Source organism: Ursus arctos, unplaced genomic scaffold, assembly GCF_023065955.2.
Source record: "Ursus arctos isolate Adak ecotype North America unplaced genomic scaffold, UrsArc2.0 scaffold_6, whole genome shotgun sequence".
In the NCBI taxonomy this organism is placed as follows: Eukaryota; Metazoa; Chordata; class Mammalia; order Carnivora; family Ursidae; genus Ursus; species Ursus arctos.
This window is the reverse complement of record NW_026623078.1, coordinates 30,285,346-30,309,999: the sequence shown is the minus strand read 5'-3', so window position 1 is coordinate 30,309,999 and position 24,654 is coordinate 30,285,346. Positions and strand designations below refer to the sequence as shown.

Sequence of the window (24,654 nt, the reverse complement as noted above, 5' to 3'; positions counted from 1 at the left end):
ACCCCAGAACCAAAGAATACTCATTCTATTCTAATGCCCATGGAACATTCTCAAGAATAGACCATGTTCTGGGTCACAAAACAGGTCTCAACCGATACCAAAAGACTGAAATTATCCCCTGCATATTCTCAGACCACAACACGCTGAAATTGGAACTCAACCACAAGGAAAAATTTGGAAGAAACTCAAACACTTGGAGACTAAGAACCATCCTGCTCAGGAATGACTCGATAAACCAGGAAATCAAAAATCAAATTAAACAATTTATGGAGACCAATGAGAATGAAAATACAACAGTCCAAAACCTATGGGATACTGCAAAGGCAGTCCTAAGGGGGAAATACATAGCCATCCAAGCCTCACTCAAAAGAATAGAAAAATCTAAAATGCAGTTTTTATATTCTCACCTCAAGAAGCTGGAACAGCAACAGAGGGACAGGCCTAATCCACGCACGAGGAAGCAGTTGACCAAAATTAGAGCTGAAATCAATCAAGCAGAAACCAGAAGTACAGTAGAGCAGATCAACAGGACTAGAAGCTGGTTCTTTGAGAGAATCAATAAAATTGACAGACCACTGGCAAGACTTATCCAAAAGAAAAGAGAAAGGACCCAGATTATTAAAATTATGAATGAAAAAGGAGAGGTCATGACGAGCACCATTGAAATTGGAAGGATTATTAGAAATTTTTATCAACAGCTATATGCCAATAAACTAAGCAATCTGGAAGAGATGGAATCCTTCCTGGAAACCTATAAACTACCAAGATTGAAACCGGAAGAAATTGATTTCTTAAACAGGCCAATTAATTATGAAGAAATTGAGTCAGTGATAAACAACCTTCCAAATAACAAAACTCCAGGCCCGGACGGTTTTCCTGGGGAATTCTACCAAACATTCAAAGAAGAAATAATACCTATTCTCCTAAAGCTATTTCAAAAAATAGAAACAGAAGGAAAGCTACCAAACTCATTCTATGAGGCCAATATTACCTTGATCCCCAAACCAGGCAAAGACCCCCTCAAAAAGGAGAATTACAGACCAATCTCCCTAATGAATATGGATGCCAAAATCCTCAACAAGATACTTGCTAATAGAATCCAACAGTACATTAAAAGGATTATCCATCACGATCAAGTGGGATTCATACCTGGGATGCAAGCGTGGTTCAATATTTGCAAATCAATCAGCGTGATACATCATATCAACAAGAAAAGACTCAGGAACCATATGATCCTCTCAATCGATGCCGAAAAAGCATTTGACAAAATACAGCATCCTTTCCTGATTAAAACCCTTCAGAGTGTAGGAATAGAAGGTACATTTCTCAATCTCATAAAAGCCATCTATGAAAAGCCTCCTGAAAATATTATTCTCAATGGGAAAAAGCTGGAAGCCTTTCCCTTAAGATCAGGAACTCGACAAGGATGCCCACTCTCGCCACTATTATTCAACATAGTACTAGAAGTCCTTGCAACAGCAATCAGATGACAAAAAGGGATCAAAGGTATTCAAATCGGCAAAGAAGAAGTCAAAATGTCTCTCTTTGCAGATGACATGATACTCTATATGGAAAACCCAAAAGAAGCCACTCCCAAACTATTAGAAGTTATAGAGCAATTCAGTAACGTGGCGGGATACAAAATCAATGCTCAGAAATCAGTTGCATTTCTATAAATGAATAACGAGACTGAAGAAAGAGAAATTAGGGAATCTATCCCATTTACAATAGCACCAAAAACCATACGTCACCTTGGAATTAACTTAACCAGAGACGTAAAGGGCCTATATTCTAGAAACTATAAATCACTCTTGAACGACATTGAGGAAGACATAAAAAGATGGAAAGATATTCCATGCTCATGGATCGGAAGAATTAACATAGTTAAAATGTCCATGCTACCCAGAGCAATCTACACTTTCAATGCTATCCCGATCAAAATACCGAGGACATTTTTCAAAGAACTGGAACAAATAGTCCTTAAATTTGTATGGAAACAGAAAAGGCCCCGAATTTCCAAGGAACTGTTGAAAAGGAAAAACAAAGCTGGGGGCATCACAATGCCGGATTTCGAGCTGTACTACAAAGCTGTGATCACAAAGACAGACACACAGACCAATGGCACAAAAACAGACACACAGACCAATGGAACAGAATAGAGAGCCCAGAAATGGACCCTCAGCTCTTTGGGCAACTAATATTTGATAAAGCAGGAAAAAACATCTGGTGGGAAAAAGACAGTCTCTTCAATAAATGGTGCTGGGAAAATTGGACAGCTACATGCAAAAGAATGAAACTTGACCACTATCTCACACCATACACAAAAATAAACTCCAAATGGATGAAAGATCTCGATGTGAGACAGGAATCCATCAAAATTCTAGAGGAGAACATAGGCCAAAGAGCTCTACGACATCGGCCAAAGCAACCTTTTTCATGACACATCCCCAAAGGCAAGAGAAACAAAAGATAAAATGAATTTATGGGACTTCATCAAGATTAAAAGTTTCTGCACAGCCAAGGAAACAGTCAGAAAAACTAAGAGGCAGCCCACGGAATGGGAGAATATATTTGCAAATGACACTACAGATAAAGGACTGGTATCCAAGATCTACAAAGAACTTCTCAAACTCAATACACGAGAAACAAATAAACAAATAAAAAAATGGGCAGAAGATATGAACAGACACTTTTCCAATGAAGACATACAAATGGCTAACAGACACATGAAAAAATGTTCAAAATCATTAGCCATCAGGGAAATTCAAATCAAAACCACACTGAGATACCACCTTACGCCAGTTAGAATGGCAAAAATAGACAAGGCAAGAGACAACAATTGTTGGAGAGGATGTGGAGAAAGGGGATCCCTCCTACATTGTTGGTGGGAATGCAAGTTGGTACAGCCACTCTGGAAAACAGTGTGGAGGTACCTTAAAAAGTTAAAAATTGAGCTACCCTATGATCCAGCCATTGCACTACTTGGTGTTTACCCCAAAGATACAGACGTAGTGAAGAGAAGGGCCATATTCACCCCAATGTTCATAGCAGCAATGTCCACAATAGCTAAATCGTGGAAGGAGCCGAGATGCCCTTCAACAGATGGGTGGATTAAGAAGTTGTGGTTCATACATACAATGGAATATTACTCAGCTATCAGAAAGAACGAGTTCTCAACATTTGCTACAACATGGACGGCACTGGAGGAGATAACGCTAAGTGAAATAAGTCAAGCAGAGAAAGACAACTATCATAAGATTTCTCTCATCTATGGAACATAAGAACTAGGATGATCGGTAGGGGAAGAAAGGGATAAAGAAAGGGGGGGGTAATCAGAAGGGGGAATGAAACATGAGAGACTGTGGACTATGAGAAACAAACTGAGGGCCTCAGAGGGGAGGGGGGTGGGGGAATGGGATAGGCTGGTGATGGGTAGTAAGGAGGGCACGTATTGCATGGTGCACTGGGTGTTATACACAACTAATGAATCATCGAGCCTTACATCGGAAACCGGGGATGTACTGTATGGTGACTAACATAATATAATAAAAAATCATTAAAACAAAAAAAGAACATTTCTGTTCTAAAAAACACTGAAATACTTCAATAGTGGTTAGTAAATATCCACTTCCCTCAAATCCCCAAAAGAATCACCCTTCAATTCTCTGAATCACTCCAGACTTCCCTATGATCTAATTACAGTATCTGGTCCACAGGGCAAGGAGTATCCAGGCTCTTGACCCAACATTGAGCAGCTTCTGTTCTTCCTGGTTGGTAACTTTGCTACATCTGTGCCACATCTGTTGTTAAATAACGTTAGTGTCACCCCCAGAAGGATCAAGGCAAGCATTTAACTCCTCTGGCTCCTAATCTGAGCTTTTCACATAGCACCCTGCTTTTCAGAAAGACAGGAAAATAATTAAGTGAACAAAAGAAAAAAAGAGCTATGAAATTATGTCTACATAAAAGATAGACAGGTTTTGAAAGGTCAAGAGATTGAGTTGGTATTTATAGTGATGGTCACCTCTTCAGTAAAAGTATTCTTATCTTGAGGTTTATATACTTCTGCTGAGGGATGAACTTCTGAGGGTCAGGTACCTCCTTGAAATACAAAATTTCATGGTTATGCGTATTTTTCTGTGGAGTGGGTCCGTGGACAAAAAGAAAAAAAAGGATAACTTGCTAAGAACGTGTTTGGTAAGAGGTTTAGGGGAGAAGCAAACAAGGAATGTGCTCAAGGACTGCAGACCTGGAAAAAAGAATTTTAGCTAGAGGGATAGGGAAAGGGAGGAAAGGGAAGACAAAGTTCTCTTGATTCACAGTTCTATTTACAAGCCAGATACGTATGTGAATCAACTATTTTGACATGTAGAATAAGTCACATAGATTAGGTCACATATATAAACCCTTTGTTATTTTGCTAACTTTCTTTGTCCTTTATTAGGAGATTCACATGAAATAACTAAGTTTGGGTTATGCTTTTCTTAAAGTACCACTCTAAATTGTGAATCTGGAGTTTTGCTATTTCATTAAATCCCATCTATAGCTCAAATAGATTACATTAGCATTTTAAAATTGTTAACTAAGGCCCCCCAGTATGTCTACATAAATTACAATGAAGTCAAGTTCATTGCTAGTATATCTATAAATGTGATTTTTAAATTCAAAATAGTACATCACTCTCATTGCATTTTATCTTAGACGTCTTAAGATGGTATTTTGGACATGTTTAAATTTTTGATGATCTCCACTAGGCACATGGAATTTGAAATCTGGAAGAAAACTTGAAGATTATGCAATCTGATTTGCTCATTTTATTGATAAAGAAATAAACCCAGAGAGATTAAGATCCCTGACCAAGCTTGCTAATGACAGAGCTAGGACAAGACTACAAGCATTGGATTCTTAGCTTGGTGCCTTTTCCAACATCCAGTTAACAAGCTAATGGTTACTGAACTACCGACATTTCTGTGATGAGATCAGCCAGTAGGAGACAATGAACAAACCATCTGTGGAGACACACACTCAAGCAAAGACTTCTCAACTCTGCCTCTTCACCCTCTGACAAGAGGATTCTCACAGGACTGCTCCTAACTCTCCAGTCTAGTGAATCACTAGAACTCAAACATTCATAAATCACATTATATTATCAATATTGCAGCATTTGCCCAGGGATCACTTTGTGAGTTCTTCAAGTTACTAGACTCTGGTTTCCCATATTTCCTCCCCTTTCCTGCCAGAAAGTCCAGCTGCTTTTAGTCCTCTGTGTCACAGACTCTACCTTTGCCTTGGTCGGGACATCCTCAGGCACATACATAGCTTGTTGTATGCCCTCTTTTTTTTTGTCCTCCAGGGAGGTGGAGGTGGGGGTAGTTTTTGAAAGGAGGGAGAATCACCTTCTTGAACATGATGGTCATTTGTAATTGATGTGGAAATCAAAAAATTATTAAATCTAACAGAAATAATAATTATCCCCTAATATCATCTAATATGCACTTTATGTTTAAATTTCTCCAGTTGTCTCAAAAATATCTTCTTTACAGTTGGTTTGAATCAGGATCCAAACAAGGTTGACATGACTGGATTGGCTTAATATGTCTCTTAAGTATCTTTTATTGTAAATAGGCTATTAAAAAGATTCTTTAAGGGTAAGGGAAATTTTAATTCTACTATTGTTGAACTGTTTTCTAAAGTAATTGTCCGATTTTGCTGTTATAGAGAGCTCCACCCCACTTTTGGTATTGTCAGACATTTTGCCTTTTGCCTATGTGATAGTAAGCCCCACACTGTAAAGAAATATGTAAGCCTTGTCTCCAAACACTGTATAGTCAAATGTTTTACATAGAAAAATTTCATGCTCTCTGGAGATATTATACGTTCCACCCTATCTGAAAGCCATTGTTTTAGCTCCTGAGTACATCAGGATCTTTCCATTATATATTAATAAAAAAAAATGAAGAAGATAGTAAGCATATACTACTTAATATTTCTCAGGAAAGATTATGACTGGTACTCAATTTTCCCTCGCCTGAAGGTTGTTTTTAACACACATAAAACCTAGGGGAGCAGATGTTGACTTTACTGTGAGGAGTGTTAAGAATTCTGTTAACTCCCTTTTCTCATTAGTATGTCATGGCAGGTTGTTAGTTCTGATGATGTCATAATGCTTTTTTTGTGGGGTCATCTGACGTCACTTACACCTTAAGAAGAATCAGCTTTTCAATAAAATGAACTTTAGATGGTAAAACCTGATCTTCTGGAGCAATTTTCTGAGATCATAGGGATAAAGATCTCCGGAAGAAAATATATATGGAAAAGCTTTCCTCTTTCATTGGGATACATGGGTTTTACTCACAGTTGAAATGTTGACAACACAACTGAGCTGACACCAGTTATGCTTCTGGATGATTCCTCATTGCTAAGAGCCTCCAAACATTCCTCAAGGACACCGTCATTTTGCACAACAAAGGGAAAACCAGCCCATTTCTGGCAATAGAGTGGAATTCTAAGAGGAAAAAGCAAACCAATATAACTTTCTATCGATGAAGAGTAGTTGGTTTAATATTGTACTATAGGATAACTGGTGTATTTTAAAGATCTTTTTTCTTTTTGAACACATTTTACATTAGGGAATTTCCCAGAGAACATAATGATTTTTTTTTTAAGATTCTATTTATTTGAGAGAGAGCCAGCATGAGCAGGTGAGAGGCAGAGGGAAAGAGAAAGGGAGAAGCAGACTCTCCACTGAGCAGGGAGCCCCATGTGGGGCTCAATCCCAGGCCCCTGGGATCATGACCCGAGCTGAACGCAGACGCTTAACCAACTGAGCCACCCAGGCGCCCCCATAATAATCTATCTTTAGAATGGGAAGGATGATATCCTGCATTGCTCTTATCTTTAAATCTTACAGAAATTTCTAAAAAGAGCTCCAACTTAATAAAATGACAGATTTCAAGCTTTTGTTCTGCTAAAGTTAAAGCCTTCTACTCAATGTATCAGCCATTTAAATCTTTAAAAGATAGAACTAAGAACATGAGGTGCAAGCCTTTGGCTTCCATTTTCCTCTTAACCAATGAAATCTTCAGTTTGGGATAGCTTTTTAAAATGTAGCTTCTGATAAAGTTTGGTAGAACTGGTGCATTCCCAGAATAAATTATGAATGCTCAGCTTTCCCTATTCAAATACATCCCTAGGTCGGGAAGTCCAGACGTAATAGAAGGTGTAAGTGTATGCTATAAGGTGCACTGGTACATTAAAAAAAAAAAAAAAAATCACGTCTAGGGTTTAATCTCAAAACCAATGTGAATGCCATAACCACCATAACTATTATTGACACACGTGAAGTTTAAAACTGACGGGCTGGGGTAAAGGGGAGACAACAGCACAAGAACAAAAGAAAAACTTCAAAAATTTCTCTTCCCGGGGCGCCTGGGTAGCGCAGCGGTTAAGCGTCTGCCTTCGGCTCAGGGCGTGATCCTGGCGTTACCGGATCGAGCCCCACATCAGGCCCCACATCAGGCTCCTCCGCTATGAGCCTGCTTCTTCCTCTCCCACTCCCCCGGCTTGTGTTCCCTCTCTCGCTGGCTGTCTCTATCTCTGTCAAATAAATAAATAAATAAATAAAATCTTTTAAAAAAAATTTCTCTTCCCTTTCAGGCAAGTTTCAGCTCTACAAACCTACCCTTGCGTTTAAAATATCAATGTGTTGTTTTGCTCTCAATCCTCATCCGATTGTACAAAGAAATCCGTGTCTTTCTCCCCCAAATTAGGAATATGAGAAGGCTTCCAGACCGTAAAGACAAGAAAGCAGCCCCACGGTAAGTGGTATCCCGCCCCAAGGGTGTGAAAGTGGGTATGGTGGTGTGGAGAAGACATCCGAAAGGGGAAAAAAAAAATCTTCAAACCAGATACCTGTGGTTGGAAAAACAAAACAAAAAAACCCCACGGGACCGGAGATCATCAAGATCTTAGGGTACACAGAGAAAAAAACAACCGTGGCCAGGTCAGACGAGGAGCGGCGTTTCTTAGGCGACCGGAGTAGCGGGTGAGGTAGCCGCGGACGCCGGGGAGCTGATGTGACTGAGGGTACCAACAACGCCATTTACCGCGCTCCCGCCTGCCCCTCCCCCCCGGAGGCCCAGCGCGCCAGCCAATCCCCTCCCGCCGTCCCCTTCCCACCGGAGGCCCCGCCCCCGGCGCCCAGGATGCTGGGCCCCCGCGGCGTGACGCGAGCACGGCAGCTCCGCCCCCTGCGTCTCTGGCCTCGCCGGCCTTGGGGGGATGGTTCCATCATGGCGTCAATGCAGGTGAGTGGAGTTTGCAGCATCTGGGCGGGCGAGGGAGCCGCCGAGAGGACGCAAGCGTTTTGTCGGGGGCGGTGTCTGGGACTCTGGAGCACCCGGACGGGATCGGGAGCGGCCCTGGTGGCCAGCCCTTTCCCAGCTTCAGGACGTTGGGGAGGGGTGAGAGGTGGCGAGAAGAAGGGCGGGGGAGGGGGGTCCTCGGTCGGTCGAAGCGGACACCAGCTGGCCGGGAAGTTGGGAATAAAGGCTAGGGAGGAAAGGGCGAAGTTTGGCGCTGGCTCCGCGGCAGTGGTCTCGTAATCATCTCTTGCTCATACAGACGCTGTTCTGCCCGCCTGCCCCAGGGATGCCTTCTCCGCGGTCCCCGGCCAGGCGGAAACAGCTGCTCACGGCGTTGTAGCTGGGGCAAGGGCGGCCCTGAGAGGGGCTGAGTGCGGGGGAGCTGAAAAAGCGTTCCGAGAGAGGGCGGCTGGCTGCAAAAGCGCTTCGCGGCCTCTGCTCAGGCCTCCCACGCCCAGCTTCCCTGACTGCTCGGCCCTTCGGCTCTTCTCTCTTTGACTCTTAATCCTTTGCCCCGTGGGTACCTTTCTCTGTTAGTCTTCGCACTCTCAAAGAACATATTAGTCCGGCAGCTCACTTTGTCGCTCTTCCGAAGCTGCCTTTGGCCCATCAACGTCATTTGCCGCCTAATAGGCAATCTTCCCGAGATCTGAGTCACCGGCCCCCTTATACCTCCGGGATAGCTCGCCCTCGAAAAAAAAATTTTTTTTTCCTACGGTGCCCCACCCTTGTGGTCGCGGTAAGGCTACAGCCCTTTGCCCTTCTTCCCTAGATCTTTAGTGGAATCTTAGTTTGGTAGGAGGCGTTTATTAACCCGTGTCATATCTGCCTGACTTAGCAGTTCATGATTTTCTGGCTTTCCAAGTTAATATACTCCTTTTTTCCAAATCCAGGGAGTTTGATTTTTTTTTTCAAGCAAAGATGGCAACCATAACTGCAGTTTTGTAAAGATTGACTCTGCATTATCTAGAGCCTGCATTTAATTTTACAGATGAAGACTAGCTCTAATGAGAACATATAGGAAGAGAAGGTAGAACTGTTGTTTGGAGTGGCAGCTGAGTGCTTTTTAGAGTTTTAACAGCATCTTAAAGAGACCTACGTTTTTCTTGGAAGGATTTAGTGCTTTTGTTTCTGGAAGAATAGGCAAGTCTTCCTATACTCCCCACCCTCCTTTTTTTTTTTTTTTTTTTTTTTTTACTCATTTCTAGGAGAGAACAGTTTTTCTTCTCTTTTCTGCATCTTCCTCTTTTGCGCACGTATTTGCTTAACATTTACTTCTGTGCTTTGTGTTATCTGTCCCCTTTTTAACCTATTTTCCATGCAATATTCTTTTTACTTTTGCTTCTTTCTCTGGACTTTCCTGCAGAATAGAAGAATGTCTAACTTTCCTACTTGAAGGGATGTCACAAAACGGTGCAGGGAAAAAACAAGAACAATTTGAGGAAACATTATACTTTACACTGGTCTCCCCAGAGACGTTAGAGAAGTTTCGTCATTTGAGGCCAAAAAAGGAACTGTGGAACACTAGTTGAACAGTAGATGTATATGACTAAGATTATTTGTATTAAGATTAAAACTCTTTAAGACTAAAAATTATGGTTAAAATCCACAACACTTGTGATTGTATTTGACAAGAGAATTATAGGGATAACTAGCTGGTTAGATTCAAACTTCAAGGGTCTGAAAAAAGACAGATTTCTGTTTTTAAGAGAAAAAAGTGCAGAACTTGGTCAGTACAGAACTTAATGTCGGTAATCTTGAATTTTACGTGACAACTTAAGCAATGGAAAAAAAATACTTCCCAGTGCAATACTTCATTTTTCTGTGTCCCAAGTATTACATATTCTGTCTTAGCACCCTGTATTCCTTTGTGTCTTTTTATTAGAGGGATGGAAAACTGCTGTTTCTGATTTTAATTAAAACTAAATCTTTCCTTTTTTTGTTTTTTTGAAATATCTGATACAGGTTTCCTGGTAGTATCTTGAAAAATAATTTTAATATAGATAAAACAAGCTTTTTGAAACCCAATACTACTTTGTTTGTGGTTATTCTGTCTTTGGTGAACAAAATTTTTTCCTGACCATCTTAATAGCAAAATTTTATTTTAAAGATTTTTATTTTTTGAAGTAATCTCTACACCAAACGTGGGGCTTGAACTCACAACCCCAAGATCAAGAGTTGCATGCTCTACCAACTGAGCCAGCCAGGTTCCCCTTAATAGCAAAATTGAACTCTTCAAAACAGCTGAATTACATATGAAACTGCAACCAAATTACGAAATTTGTTTATTCACTCAAATTATTTTTCAAGGGCCCACTGCGTCTGGTACTGATCAGGGTGCTGGAGATAGAGCAGTGAACAAAAGCAGACAAGGATTTCTGCTCTTATGGATATAATAGTCCAGTTGGGGGAGACAGATAAGAACCAAATACTTAAGTTAATTGCATATTATATTAGAAGGTGATAATGCTATGAAGAGAAAGCAAGGAAGGGAGTTAGGAGATGGATATTTTGGGGATTTCAGTTAGAGTGCTTGGGAAAAAGTATACATAAATACTGCTCTGACCATGTCCTTACCTAAAAGTTTTCAGATTTCTTTATCTTACGCCAGGATATTATTGCTGCTAAGATTACTTAAGCTGTGAGAACTACTTTAAAAGCATACAAATTATAGAAATGTAATACAGGATGTGATTACTTGATAAAAGGGAAATAGTCTTCAGAATCAGCATCAAGTAAGGGTAGACTTTGGCTTTTTCATTGGAGAGTATTTTGAAGTTGAGGTTTTAACTCCTTTAATGTATTCTATCGGTGCCTCCCAACCTTTTCTCAGGCGGTACGCATAGAAAATTTTTGAATCACACATTAAGGTGGATGAAGTAAAACACTGGGGATGAGTATCAGTAGTGTGGCACATCTGTAATGCTGGGGATGCTCTACTCTGTAATATTGCTAAAGTTGTTCTTCAATATACAGTTCAAGGTTGTGGTTTTCAGACTTACTTGAGCCTTTGAGATACTCTTTCTTGTTTTTTCTTTCTACTGTTTCTTCCTAGAATGAAGTCGCAAATTACCAAGATTATGGTTAGATTATGTTTTAAGAAAGTGTTCTTTGAGAATGGTGGGCTTCTGGCAATACTTAAAAATGGCAGGAATTAGGGGCGCCTGAGTGGCTCAGTCATTCAGGTCGTGATCCCAGGACCCAGCCCCACATCGGGCTCCCTGCTCCACTGGGAGCTTGCTGCTTCCTCTCCCACTCCTTCCTCTGGTCTTCCCTATCTCGCTTGTGTTCCCTCTCTCGTTGGCTGTCTCCGTCAAATAGATAAATAAAAAAATGGCAGGAGTTAGAGTAAAGAAACATCTCCATTTAATTGTGATAGTCCTAGAAATGTTAAATTACTCTTGTAGATTTTCTGCATTTTTTTCCTCTCGTACCTAATGGGGATTTTACACTATTAACTGTTGATTTGAGTAGATGGAAGGAGATTAATACTTAGTAACAGATGGATTATAAATGCGTGCTTATTTTCATATGACTTCAAAATAATGTTGTATTATTCACAACTCCACACTGCTCTTTACTCAAGTGTCTGGCTGTAGCGATTGAGAGAGGTGGAATATGGGCTCTTATTGACATTTTTAGTAGTCACATTACCTTGACAGACTTCATATGATTATTGTTTGATGATGTTGTGAAGGATTACAGCATAATCAAAAGTTAGGAAATTGATTCGTCTTGGATCCTGAGGCTTATTGAATACTGGGAACTTGGGGAGTGTATATTCCTAGAATTATAATACCTGAGAAGGTTGACTGGGTACTCTGGCTAGGAATAGGGAGTTGTTGGGACAAGTCAAGGAAAAGGGGAACAGTATAGAATAGAATTGAAGGTATTTTGTTTGAATGATAAACCTAAACATAAGTGGAGTACACGTGAATAAAGGATAAAGCTAAGGTAATCATCTTAACTTTCAAAGCAGTCACTATGATACTTTCTTTTAGCTGTTAATCAATTACTGCGTAATGAGATGCCTTCTATTTTTATCCTAAAGTGTTCGGGTGTTTAATTTAACTTTTCAGATCTCTTCCACTCCCCTGGGCCATAGATCTCATGAGAATAGGAAAAATACCTTTTCTTTGTTTCTTAAATAAAGTCACCTAGTGATTACAATAAATGTTCATCAGTTAACACTTCAAAAACTGTTTCTAATTAGCAAGTTCTGCGTTAGTTCTATTTTAGAGAAATCTTTTAAGCAATTCTATAATAGTAGGTTGAGTCCCTATAAAGGAATAATTTAAAGTTCATATTTATATATATATATATATTCCCCCCAAAGTTGGCTTATTTTCTTGATTTATATGATTTATATGAGAATGACTTTAGGTAAGTCATCACTAATTTGGAAAGTGACTTGCCCAAAATTACATAGCAACTGAGTGCTGAAGCTGCCATTAGAAACCAAGCTCTGAAATCTGTTGATGCTGTGAAGTTGTATGTAATTAACATGTTAACAAATTTGGCATTGTAGATAAATCATTGGGATAATTACTTTTCAGTCAAGAAGTAAACGTTTACTGGGATAATATTTTATAGCTTCTATAGCTAAGATGAGAGAAAAATATTCCTTATATTTTATAATACTTTATGCATAGATTTTAAAAAGGATCTTTATGCGTGTACTTGTGCACTGAGTAAAATTATGGCAAATCTTTACTGTTCAAAGATTAGTTTTTATTATCAGGGAGAGTTTTAAAAGTAGAGGTGATCTGGCATCTTTCTGAAAATATAGTTCTGCATAGTGTTTATTTAAATTGAACATTTGTTACATGTTATTTCTTTGTATCATTGCTGTCTGCATTAGTTTTATCTACAAAATACTTTTTTGTGTTTGTAGAGTGTTTCTAATAATTCTTCATTTGATAGCCTTTATTTGTGAATGCAGGTTTTGGAACACCAACTAAGGGTGCATGCCTTTGAGTTATTTTATTCTGAGAAAAACTAATGTCATTCAGTAGGTCTTGTAAAACTTCATTAGGAAAAAAAGCACAGGATCTGGAATCAGAAGACCTGGATTTAGGTTCTGTTTCACTACTTAACATCTATGTTGCCCAGAAATCAGGGTGTCAAGTTGGTGGTTAAGACAAATTGAGAGGTAAACATGTATAAAACTACTTTTGTGACTCCTTCCCAAACCTGTTTTTTTTCTGTAGTTTTCCCCATATTGGTACATGGCAACTTTATTCATCCATATATTGGTACATGGCAACTTTATTCATCCATTTGTTTTACCAGAAACTTTGGTTTCATCCCATCCTCTAGTGAAAACATTAGCAAATTCTGTCGAGCTCTACCTTCAAAATATATCCAGAATTCAACTGTTTATCCTTTCTTCTGAATTACTCCGTGGTGTAAATCATCCTCATCTGGGTTATATCAACAGTTTCATAACTGGTTTTCCTGCTTCTGCCCTTGTTCCCTTACTGTCTTTTCTCAGCCCATTATTTAGATTCTCTCAAAACAAGAGTCAAATGTCACTTCACTTGTATCCCTTCTGAGGCTTCCCTGTTTTACACGGAATGCAGTTGACCCTTTAATAATGTAGGGTTAGTGGTGCTGACCCCTGCACAGTCCAGAATCCATGCATAGCTTTTGACTTCCAAAAACTTAACCACTGGCTGCCTGGGTGGCTCAGTTGGTTTAAGTGTCTGAGGTCATGATCCCAGGGTCCTGGGATCGAGTCCCGCATGAAGCTCGCTGCCCTGTGAAGAGTCTTCTCCCTCTGACCCTCCCCCCGTCTTGTGCTCTCTCTCTCTCTTTCTCAAATAAATAAATAAAATCTTAAAGAAAAAAACCACTTACTAATTTCCTACTGTTAGTTGGAAGCCTTACTGATAACATAGTTAACATAAAATTTGAATGTTATATGCAGTATATATTCTTATAATAAAGTGAGCTAGAGAAGAAAGTTAATATCATAAGGAAGAGAAAATGTATTTATAGTACTGTACTGTATCAAAAAAATTCACATGTAAGTGGATCTGTGCATTTCAATCCCATGTTCAAGGGTCACCTGTAATCCAGAGTCCCTGTTAAGGCGTAGAAGGCCTTATTACATTATCTCATTCTTTCTCCCCTCCCCCCGACTTGCTCACTTACCTATACACTCCTTGATATTTCTCCCTCTGGGCCCTTGCCCTTATTTCCTCTGCTTGGAGTCTTCACCAATCCGAATGGCTCATTTGCTTTATTCCCTCGGATCTTTGTTCAAATGTAGTTACTTAGAGAAGCCTTCCTTGACCGCCCAATGTAAAATAGCTCTTCCATCCCTGCCACTTGTAATTCCCCTTACCCTGCCAAATTTTTCACAGCCCTGACATTATTGATTAATTTATTTACTATTTCTCCTGAACATAACTCAGTACCTGGCATATAGTAGGCCCTCAGTAAATGTTGAAGGAATAAATGAATGCAGCTTCTGAATTCAGATAAACTTGGTTTGAATTCTAGCTTTGCCACTTAATAGCTGTGTAACCCTTTTTGCCCAGTATAAAATAGGGATAATAAAACAATCAAATGGGGTAAAATTGCAAATCACTTCATGTCATGGATCTTTATAGTTGTTAGTTATAATGCTTTAGGCCTCTTATTTTGAACTACCCCTATCAGATACTCACTTTAAAAAAAAAAAATTGTCAGGGCACCTGGGTAGTTCAGTTGGTTAAGCGGTTAAGCGTCTGCCTTTGACTCAGGTCATGATCCCAGGGTCCTGGGGTGGAGTCCCGTGTCTGGCTCCCTGCTCCACTAGGAATCTGATTCTCTCTCTCCCCCTCCTCCCACTCATTCTCTCAATTTCTTACCCTCTAATAAATAAAGATCTTTTAAAAGATTGTCTGATTCTTGTCCTGTGTTGGCTATCAATGGAAAAGAAGCAGATTTCATATATGATCCTGTGTCATGAGAGATCTCTCCTATTTGCACATTATAGGAATGAGAGAGGAAGTATGATGGTTTTTTATTTTTTAAGATTTTATTTGAGAGAGCTAGAGAGAGTATGAGAGGGGGAGTTGGGAGGGAAAGAGCAGGGAGCCTGATGTGGGGCTGGATCCCAGGACCGTGGGATCATGATCTGAGCTGAAGGCAGACTCTTAACTGACAGCCACCCAGTCACCTTGGAAGTATGGCTTCTAATTAGCAATGTATGCTAGACTAATTCTCAAATACTGAAGAGGATTAGTGAAGTAATATTTTGAACCTTCTTTATCAGTTTTAAATGGCACATTCAGTTTTTTTAATTGAAATATAATTCACATATCATAAAACTTACCATTTTTATCAAAGTGTACCATTCATTGGTTTTTAATATATTTACAACCATCATCACTATCAAATTCCAGAACATTTTCATCACCCCAAAAGAAACCCTTTACTTATTTGCAGTCACTCCCCATTCCTTGACCATACCCCACAGAAATCACTTATCTGTTCTCTGTTGGTCTGCCTATTCTGGGTATTTCATATAAATGGAATCATACAATATGTGGTCTTTTGTAACTGGCTTCTTACCATCATGTTTTTGAGGTTTATCCGTGTTGTAGCTTATTATCAATACTTAATTCCTTTTTATGGCTGTGAATTCATTTTATGGTTATACCACAGTTTATTCATCAATTGATTGACATTTGGGTGATTTCCTGTTTCCATTCATCAGTTAATTGGCAGTTCGTATCGTTTCTACTTTTTGAATAATGCCGCTGTGAGCATTGATGTACATGTTTTTATTTGGCCATGTTTTAATTTGTCTTAAGTGTATACCTAGTAGTGGAATTGCTGGGTCATTTGGTAACTCTGTGTTTAACTTTGTAAGGAACTGCCAGACATTTCCATGACAGCTGCACTATTTTACATTTTACATTCCCACCAGCAGTGTGGAAAGGTTCCAGTTTCTACACAGTTTGGCCGATATTTACTGTCCTTTTTTAAATTATAGCGCTCCTAGTGGATGTGAAGTGGTATCTCCTTGTGGTTTTGATTTGCATTTCCCTAATGACTAAGGATGTTGAACATCTTGCATTTATTGGTAAATTTCTTGGAGAAATGTCTATTCAAATCCTTTGCCCATTTAAAAATTAAAGTTGTCTTTTTTATTGAGTTGTAATGGAGCTTTTTGTGTATTCTGAATACAAGCCCCTTATCATAAGTGCTTTGCAAACATGTTCTCCTGTGAAGTGTTTGCACATTCTTGGTGTCCTTGAAAGCATGAAAAATTTTAATTTTGATGAAGTTCAGTTTATCTGTTTATCTGTCATTTATGCTTTTGGCGTCATATCTAAGAAATAATTACCTAATCCAGGGTTCATAAAGATTTACACCTTATTACACCTCTGTTTTTTTCTGAGATTGTTACAGTTTTAGCTCTTACATTTAGGTTTTTGATTCATTTTAATTAACTTTTGTATGTGGTGAGGCATAGTTTTATAGCATTAATATAGCAGCTTGTTTTTTGTTTCTTGTTTTCTTTTTGAAGTTGCATAGGCCCAAACCGAGAGCTCATCAGATTTGATAGTATCCTGCTGGATTCAAGATATTTTTCTAGATTGAGTGGAGCTGTTAAGGTGTTTTTCAGATGAGAATTTATATTGCAGCCCTACTATCGAGAAATGTGATTGTGGCCCTAATAAACTATTACTGAGAACTCTTATTCATATATTAGCTTTTATAGTAATTAAAATTGGCATACCAACTTCAATTTTTAGACTTAAAAAGTTTTGAGCCATAGGACATTTTTAGAGGTCATCTAGTTCAACCATTATACTTTAAGTCATTGCTGCATTTTGTGATTAGAGGTACTTGATAAAATACAATTTGTTTACTTGGTACTACATGAAGATATATTGAGCACATTGAGTATATAGGTTTTTTTAAAATATAGATTTGATAGGAGAAAAATTGTCACATTCTTAGGAAATCCAAATTAGGGATTCTAGTGGAGAAAATTACATAGGTGAGCATATTGGTGTCATCTTAGTTCTTGATGTTGCTTAGTGGAAACCCTCACTGAATTCAGTTCATTGTAACAATTAGTTTGAGCTACCTTGATTTGATACTTCTACCTGATTTGATACTTCAGTATTCATGGATTCTGTATCTGTACATCTGCCTACTTGTAAAATTTCTTTGTAAGCCTAAAATCAATCCTTGTGCTTTTGTGGTGATTTTCACACATGTGCAGATCTGTGAAAATATTGGGAGTAGCTAGATGTGCATGTTCCCAACTGCGGTCAAACAAGGCAACACTCTGCCTTGATTTAGCTGTCATGCTGTAAACAAGTGTCCTTTTCTCAGTCTATTAGTGCCATATTTTTTGCATTTCAGTGCTTTTGGGGATTTCATTGTTTAAAATGGCCTCCAAGCAAAGTATTGAAGTGCTGTCTAGTGTTCCTAATTGCAAGACTGTAATGTACCTTACGTAGAAAATATGTGTGTTAGGTAACCTTTGTTCAGGCATGTGCTATTGGCCTTGGGTTTGGTGTTAATGAATCAACAACATATATTAAAGAGTCTTTAAAAAGACACACAAAAACCTAGGTTGTTATTAATTGGTTGAATGTGGCCAGAGGATGCAGGAACCTAACTCTATTATTTCCCTTAGGAACAGTTGTTCAGTATTTGCTAATTTAGTATTTGCTGTGACTTAATAGTCTATAACATAACGACTGTGAATAATGAGAACTGGCTGTATTTTGATTTAAATTTCAGTCTGTCTCAGGGTGACTGGATGGTTCATTCCATTAAGCCTCCCACTCTTGATTTCAGCTTAGGTCATGGTCTCAAGGTTGTGAGGTGGAGCCCTGCATTGGGCTCTGCACTGGCCATGGAACCTGCTTAAGATTCTCTCTTTCCTTCTGCCTCCCTCCACCACCAGCCCCAAGAAAATAAGTAAAGTTCAGTCTGCCTTTGATTTAAAAAAAATTTTTTTTTAAAGATTTTATTTATTTATTTGACAGAGAGAGAGGCAGTGAGAGAGGGAACACAAGCAGGGGGCGTGGAAGAGGGAGAAGCAGGCTTCCTGCTGAGCAGGGAGCTTGATTCGGGGCTTGAGCCCACAACGCTGGGATCATGACCTGAGCCAAAGGCAGACGCTTAACAACTGAACCACCCAGGCGCCCCTGATTTAAAATGTATTGAAACCAAGTTAAAACTGGTAAAATGGAATGTCCTTGCTACATCCAGGTTTCTTGTTTGCTTTTTCCCCCCATTTTATACTGTAGATCAGTACCGTCTAGTTTTTTTGAGTTATCCACACACTTCAAGTTAGTGGTTTCCCACTTTGGCATTGTATTGAAATCACCTGGGGAGCTTTTAAAGGAAAAAAACTATCCGCAGAGATTGATTTAATTGGTCTTTATTGGAATTTTTCTCAGCTCATGGGTAATTCTTTTTGTTTTGTTTTAAAGATTTTATTATTTATTTTTGAGAGAGAAAGCGTGTACGTGCAAGCGAGCAGGGCAGGGGCGAGGAGCTGAGGGAGATGGGGACAAGCAGACTCTATGCTGAGCACAGAACCTGCTGGGGTTTTAATCCCTGGACCCTGAGATCATGACCTAAGCTGAAATCAAGAGTTGGACGATTAACCCTCTGAGCCACCCAGGTGCCCTGCTCCTGGGTAATTTCTAATGTACAGCCTAAGTGGAGAACTAATTCTCATTATAGTGGGGGAACTTAGGTGTGCAAATGATGTAAATTGGATACCAGGTAATACATCCCCATGGACCAGATTTAGAATTCAGGAGATACTAGACATTTCAAAGTTGATACCTCTGGAGAGAACTTTAAGAACCAAATTCAAACCTGAAAATGTTTATGTGTATTCCAAGCTGTCTTTATAATTACAGTACTATTAAAGAACATCCATTTCCTGTACATACCAAAACAAATATTGATGGCTTTACCATTTTTAGTGAATTCTCTTGTTTGGTGGCTATTTTATACACAGGAAGTTTCTGCCATGAGTTCTTTTGTGGAGGAGGATTAGTGAACAAAATACATTATGTGGCTGCTGTGTGGTCCTCTAGGCTCAGTTATGAGTTGAATGATTGTGCAATGCAAACTGTGTACCTAGACAAACTTAGAAATTTTATGTCTTGAATCTTTGGAGTTGAATTTGAATAGTTACAATCTCAAGTTGTATTGTTGTTGTTGTTTTAAATAATCTTAGGAGCCCTCTATTAAAATATGAGTAACGCTTGGAATATCAGTCTTGTTTTTGGTCTTGGTAGCCCTTGCATCTCCCATCCTAAGGCCTATACTGAACTTTTTATCATTCCATTAAAATCCCTGAGAGTCAAGGTTGTTTATGATTCTAGGAGCTGGGTCTATCTCCCCTCCCCTTTGGGTGAAGTGACATTACTGCAAACCTGTAGATTCTGTCGTGCCCTTACTTGCTAGGAATACTTAGCAATTCTTTTTAGTCGTGTTTTTTTTGAGAGGGTGGGAGGAGGGGGGAGGGAGAGAGAATCCAAGCAGACTCTCTGTCCAGGGCAGAGCCCAACTCGGGATCTCACAACCCTGAAATCAAGACTTGGACACTGAAAACCGCTGCCTCCCGGGCACCCCACTTTTCGGTCACCTTTATATCGAACTTCCATTTTGAATTCTGGGTAGTTTTGATAGCTACCCATCTTGTCTTATTGTTTCTGGGATTAAAAAGAAAAAAACTTACCTAGCAAATTATTTAGTTAGCCCTTTCCTTTTATACCTGACATGAATCCATCAACCTTGCCTCAGTCCGCACAGCTATACACACTTTTTCTTAACTCATAGCACGTTTTACCTCTTTCATTACATTTTTTGTTTCTGCCTTTTATATATGGTAAAGGTAATTTCATTAGATTTTAACTCAGAGCAGTACGCTAGAGGTGGTAAGTACTCAGTTGTTTTCTGAGTATTCTCTTTACTTAAATAGAACAGAAACTTAAATGCTTTTTTTTTCAAAATAGGTCAGAAGTGATATAAAAACATTGATTTCTTGCTGTCTTATTTTTTTGATGTCTGTCTTTTGCTTCTGCCCTGGCCCCGTTATAGAAACTAAAGAATTGAATTAAATGGGAAAAACTATATAGAATTTAAAATCAGTGTACATTTCCTGTTAGTTATATGCATCTCTTTCAGCTAGATTAATATTGCATTGGTAATTCTTTCACTGGAGAGACCTTTATGAACTCAGTGAAAATCTATTTTTTTTTTTATTAAACTTCCAGTCCACACCCTTGACAGCAGATAATCTTAGATCTTGCTTCTTTGATACTAAAATTATGTGATTGCTTTCTTCCTGAACCCAAATACGTTGTGTCTCAGGATACTTCTCATATTTGAAGTTGTATGATTTTTCCAGTTGTTTTATTCTTAGGGTGTGTCTGGGTGTGGTTCGGGTATAGCCTGTTTGTGTGTGTTTATAGAGGTGGAGGTATGAGGTTGTTTGGGTGGGGGTGTTTTAGTATAGGGAGTTTGCGATTAGTTCCTTCACATGTTGCAGAGGACAGAACATCTGTTGGTGTGTAAAATGCAGAGTTGTTTCTGATAAGCCTTTTTATCTTTAAACATAGTTAAAGCTTTTGCATAGTGACAGCTTTACTTCAGATTCTTCCAACTTAAAGTGTATTGAAGAAATTGGTCAGTTTAGGATACTACTACCAAAAACAAAACAAAAAGCCATCACAAAAAATCAACTCTGAAAGGATAAAGAAGTCTGGCTCAATCCTGGCAAGCCTGTAGTTTTTGGAAGTTTGTGTTGACCATGATTAGAAGTACCAGAGAAAGTTAAGAGAGTTAATGGTGATGGGTTGGAAAGGATTATCCATGATTCAAAGCAGCAAAAGTGATGTGAATAGGTATTGCTTCTCTCTTTTTTCAGCACCTATTCTAAAATTGCTTTTTTGTATCTGCTTCTGACTGAAAGCAGATTTTTTAATTTAAAATATGTTGTTAATGTTTTTTATTACTTTATTTTACATTCATAAAGTAGCAAAAAAATAAGATAAAATTCAGCTCTAGTTTTGTAATTGAAAAAAATTTAAAGGTAAATTGATAATTTCTTAAGCATAGATTGCTGGAATTGATTATATAAATCAATCATTTATACTTTTCCTATTTCTTATTTTTTATTAGGATGAAACAGTGTAAATACATTTTATATTTGTTTATTATCCAAATAGACTGTTTTGTGTTACTCTCTGGAAAAAACCCGAGTTGTTGTTTTATTTGTTTATTTTTTATTTTTATTTTTTTAGTAATATTTATACCCATTGTGGCCTTGAACTCAAGGACCCTGAGATCAAGAGTTGCATGCTCTTCCAGGCTGAGCCAGCCAGATGCCCCCAAGTTGATTTTGGTTAAAATCTCAATGGCCTTGTATTAAGTTTACATACTAATGGTAAAGACGTTGTTGACTTCTTTGTTTGCATGGAGTAAAAGAAACATGCTAAAGATATTCTTAGACTCTCAGAGTTACATTGTGGCTATTTTTGACAACTGAGGCCCAACAATGTATACATTTATAAGCAAAAATTGTTACTAAGACAGGGATTTGGGGAGCTTGGCTGGCTCAGTCAGTGGAGTGTGCAGCTCTTAATCTTGGGGTTGTGAGTACAAGCCCCACGTTGGGTGTAGAGATACTTAAAATTTTTTTCCCCAAGATTGATTTATTTAGTTTTTTGAAGAGAGACGCGTGGTGAGGGGAGAGGGGCAAAAGGAGAAGGAGAGAGAGAATCTCAAGCACGCTCCACACCCAGCACGGAGCTCGACTCGGGGCTCAATCTCACAACTCTGAGATTATGACCTGAGCTGATGTCAAGAATGGGACGCTTAACTGATTGAGCCACCCAGGTGCCCCTAAAATAAAATCTTTTTTTTTTTTAAAGAAGACTTAGAAATTTGAACTTGATCTTTGTTAAAATAGTAGCCTTTATAACATTAATGTCTTTTATAAAACATAAATGGAAACTTCTGAAAAAAATAACTACTTTTATTTTGGTCATTTCTATATATGTACACATATATAAGATACTCTGCCATCTACTTTAAGCAGCAGGTCTTAAGCACATTGCCATATTCTTTATGTTAAAAATCTTCCTATGAGCATTAAGTGTCATTTTTATTTTCTTTCCCCTTTTTTGATTTTTATTTGCTAAAGTTAATCTAATCTTATTAAAGTTTCTATCTGCTCTTGCCAAGAGAAATAATTGGAATAACTCCCTAAAATCACAGGATAGCATAACTGAGCATGGTGAGGAAGAAGGCAAACAATTGTGTACCTTCATTTTAATAAAAAAGTTGCACAGACTTGTCTTTTCATTAAATGGATATTTGGGTTTGACAAAGTAACTAACCCAGAATCTAAGGTTAGTAGTTCACTTTATGATTTTATTCCTGCTGACAGAAATCTTCGTACATAGGGCTTAGAAAGGCATCATATTTTGTGGACATTTAAATGGGTAAAGGGTAGGGGCGCCTGGGTGGCACAGCGGTTAGGCGTCTGCCTTCGGCTCAGGGTGTGATCCTGGCGATCTGGGATCGAGCCCCACATCAGGCTCTTCCGCTATGAGCCTGCTTCTTCCTCTCCCACTCCCCCTGCTTGTGTTCCCTCTCTCGCTGGCTGTCTCTATCTCTGTCAAATAAATAAATAAAATCTTTAAAAAAAAATAAATAAATGGGTAAAGGGTAACAAGGGGAGGGAGAAAAAATTGTTTATACTGAGTAGTTTTTTCCCCTCAATACTATTTTTAATTAAAAATGGGAATTTACTTGCTTTAGATAAGATGAAAGGTATGATAACATGAATTATGAACCTGTTTGGTTTCATAGTGGTGATTTGTTCATTTGGTTAACTAAAAAAAATTGTACTAAAAACAGTTCTTTATACAGTAGCTGCCTCTTTATCTGCATTTTTGCTTCTGTGGTCCAGAAGCAGACAGTCCTCCTTTTCACATATTGATCCTCCTTCTGACATATCTACATTAGAAATTAAAGAGTACCCTAATGCTGGATCACAGTGCTACATCATTCACCTCACTTCATCTCATCATGTAGGCATTTTATCATCTCACGTCATCACAAGGAGGGTGAGTTCAGTATAAGATTTTGAGAGAGAGATAGAGACAACATTCACGTAACTTTTATTGCAGTATATTGTTATAGTTGCTGTATTTTATTACTAGTTATTGTTTTTAATCTCTTACTGTGCTTAATTTATAAATTAAACTTTATCATAGGAGCGCCTGGGTGGCTCAGTCATTAAGCGTCTGCCTTTGGCCCAGGGCGTGATCCTGGTGTTCTGGGATCGAGCCCCACGTGGGGCTCCTCCACTGGGAGCCTGCTTCTTCCTCTCCTCCCCCTGCTCGTGTTCCCTCTCTCGCTGGCTGTCTCTCTCTCTCTGTTGAATGAATAAATAAAATCTTTAAAAAAAAAAACTTTATCATAGGTGTGTATGTATAGGAAAAAAAAATAGTATATATCAGTACTGTCTGTGGTTTCAGACATCACAAGGGGTCTTGTATCCTCCTCAGATAAGGGGGGACTGCTGTATTTAGTTTTGGGGAACATGTTTTAAACCATTGTGGTTATGTAGAGATACAGATATTTAGAAGTCACACTATGTTCACCTTAGATGAACATAATATCATACAGGATTTACAAGTAATACAGAGAAGTGCTTAAAACTTTAATGAGAATATATATCACTATAAAACTACAGAAAACTTGTAGGTAAATATGATTGAATCAGACTGAATAATGTCTAGAGGAAGCTGCATGTAGCTTTAATTTGTTAAAACAAGTAGAATAACCTGGGTTCTGGGATTTTTTAAATTAAAAGAGAATGTAGAGATCATTTAATCTAACTTTTTTTTTTTTAATGAAAAAAATGGGCCCAAAAGTGAGGTAACTTAACTTGGCTAGGTTTATGGTATTTAAGGTGCACCCGCAATTTGCGAAGTGTCCTCCCTAAGTATTTGAAATTCATACTTTCCAGATAACTGTACTTGGCAGAAAAGAAATGGTCTCAAAGAAATGGTCTATATTATCAATTTTATCTATCCAAAATGAGTTCCATTACAAAACTAGATTTTATGTTCCCTGGAAAATGTTGAACTCAGAATGGTAAAAATCGCAAGAAGAATGCAATACATCTTTGAAAATATATGTATTTGTTAGAAGAATTTCTAACAGTTATGCTCAGTAAATTACAAATCATTGGATGTGTGTTCCTTTGGGATTAAGTCTATAGGAAGGAAGGATC

General features: G+C 38.4%; 1 protein-coding gene and 1 long non-coding RNA gene across 2 annotated transcripts in view; one reads left to right on the top strand and one right to left on the bottom strand.

The window, feature by feature from the left end:
- The window catches only part of LOC113253045 (uncharacterized), a 62,707-nt gene extending 54,585 nt beyond the window's left edge, over positions 1–8,122 (bottom strand). Inside the window, exons 1-2 of the long non-coding RNA XR_003315213.4 lie at positions 7,912–8,122; positions 6,356–6,505 (exon numbers count right to left, since the gene is read on the bottom strand). This is a non-coding gene — a long non-coding RNA (uncharacterized LOC113253045). The remainder of the gene's footprint in view (positions 1–6,355; positions 6,506–7,911) is intronic.
- An 82-nt stretch (positions 8,123–8,204) lies between these two features.
- Positions 8,205–24,654, top strand: part of UBE2W (ubiquitin conjugating enzyme E2 W) — a 70,017-nt gene continuing 53,567 nt past the window's right edge. The window contains exon 1 of the mRNA XM_026495874.4: positions 8,205–8,306. Coding sequence (XP_026351659.1) covers positions 8,205–8,306 — 102 coding nt within the window. The remainder of the gene's footprint in view (positions 8,307–24,654) is intronic.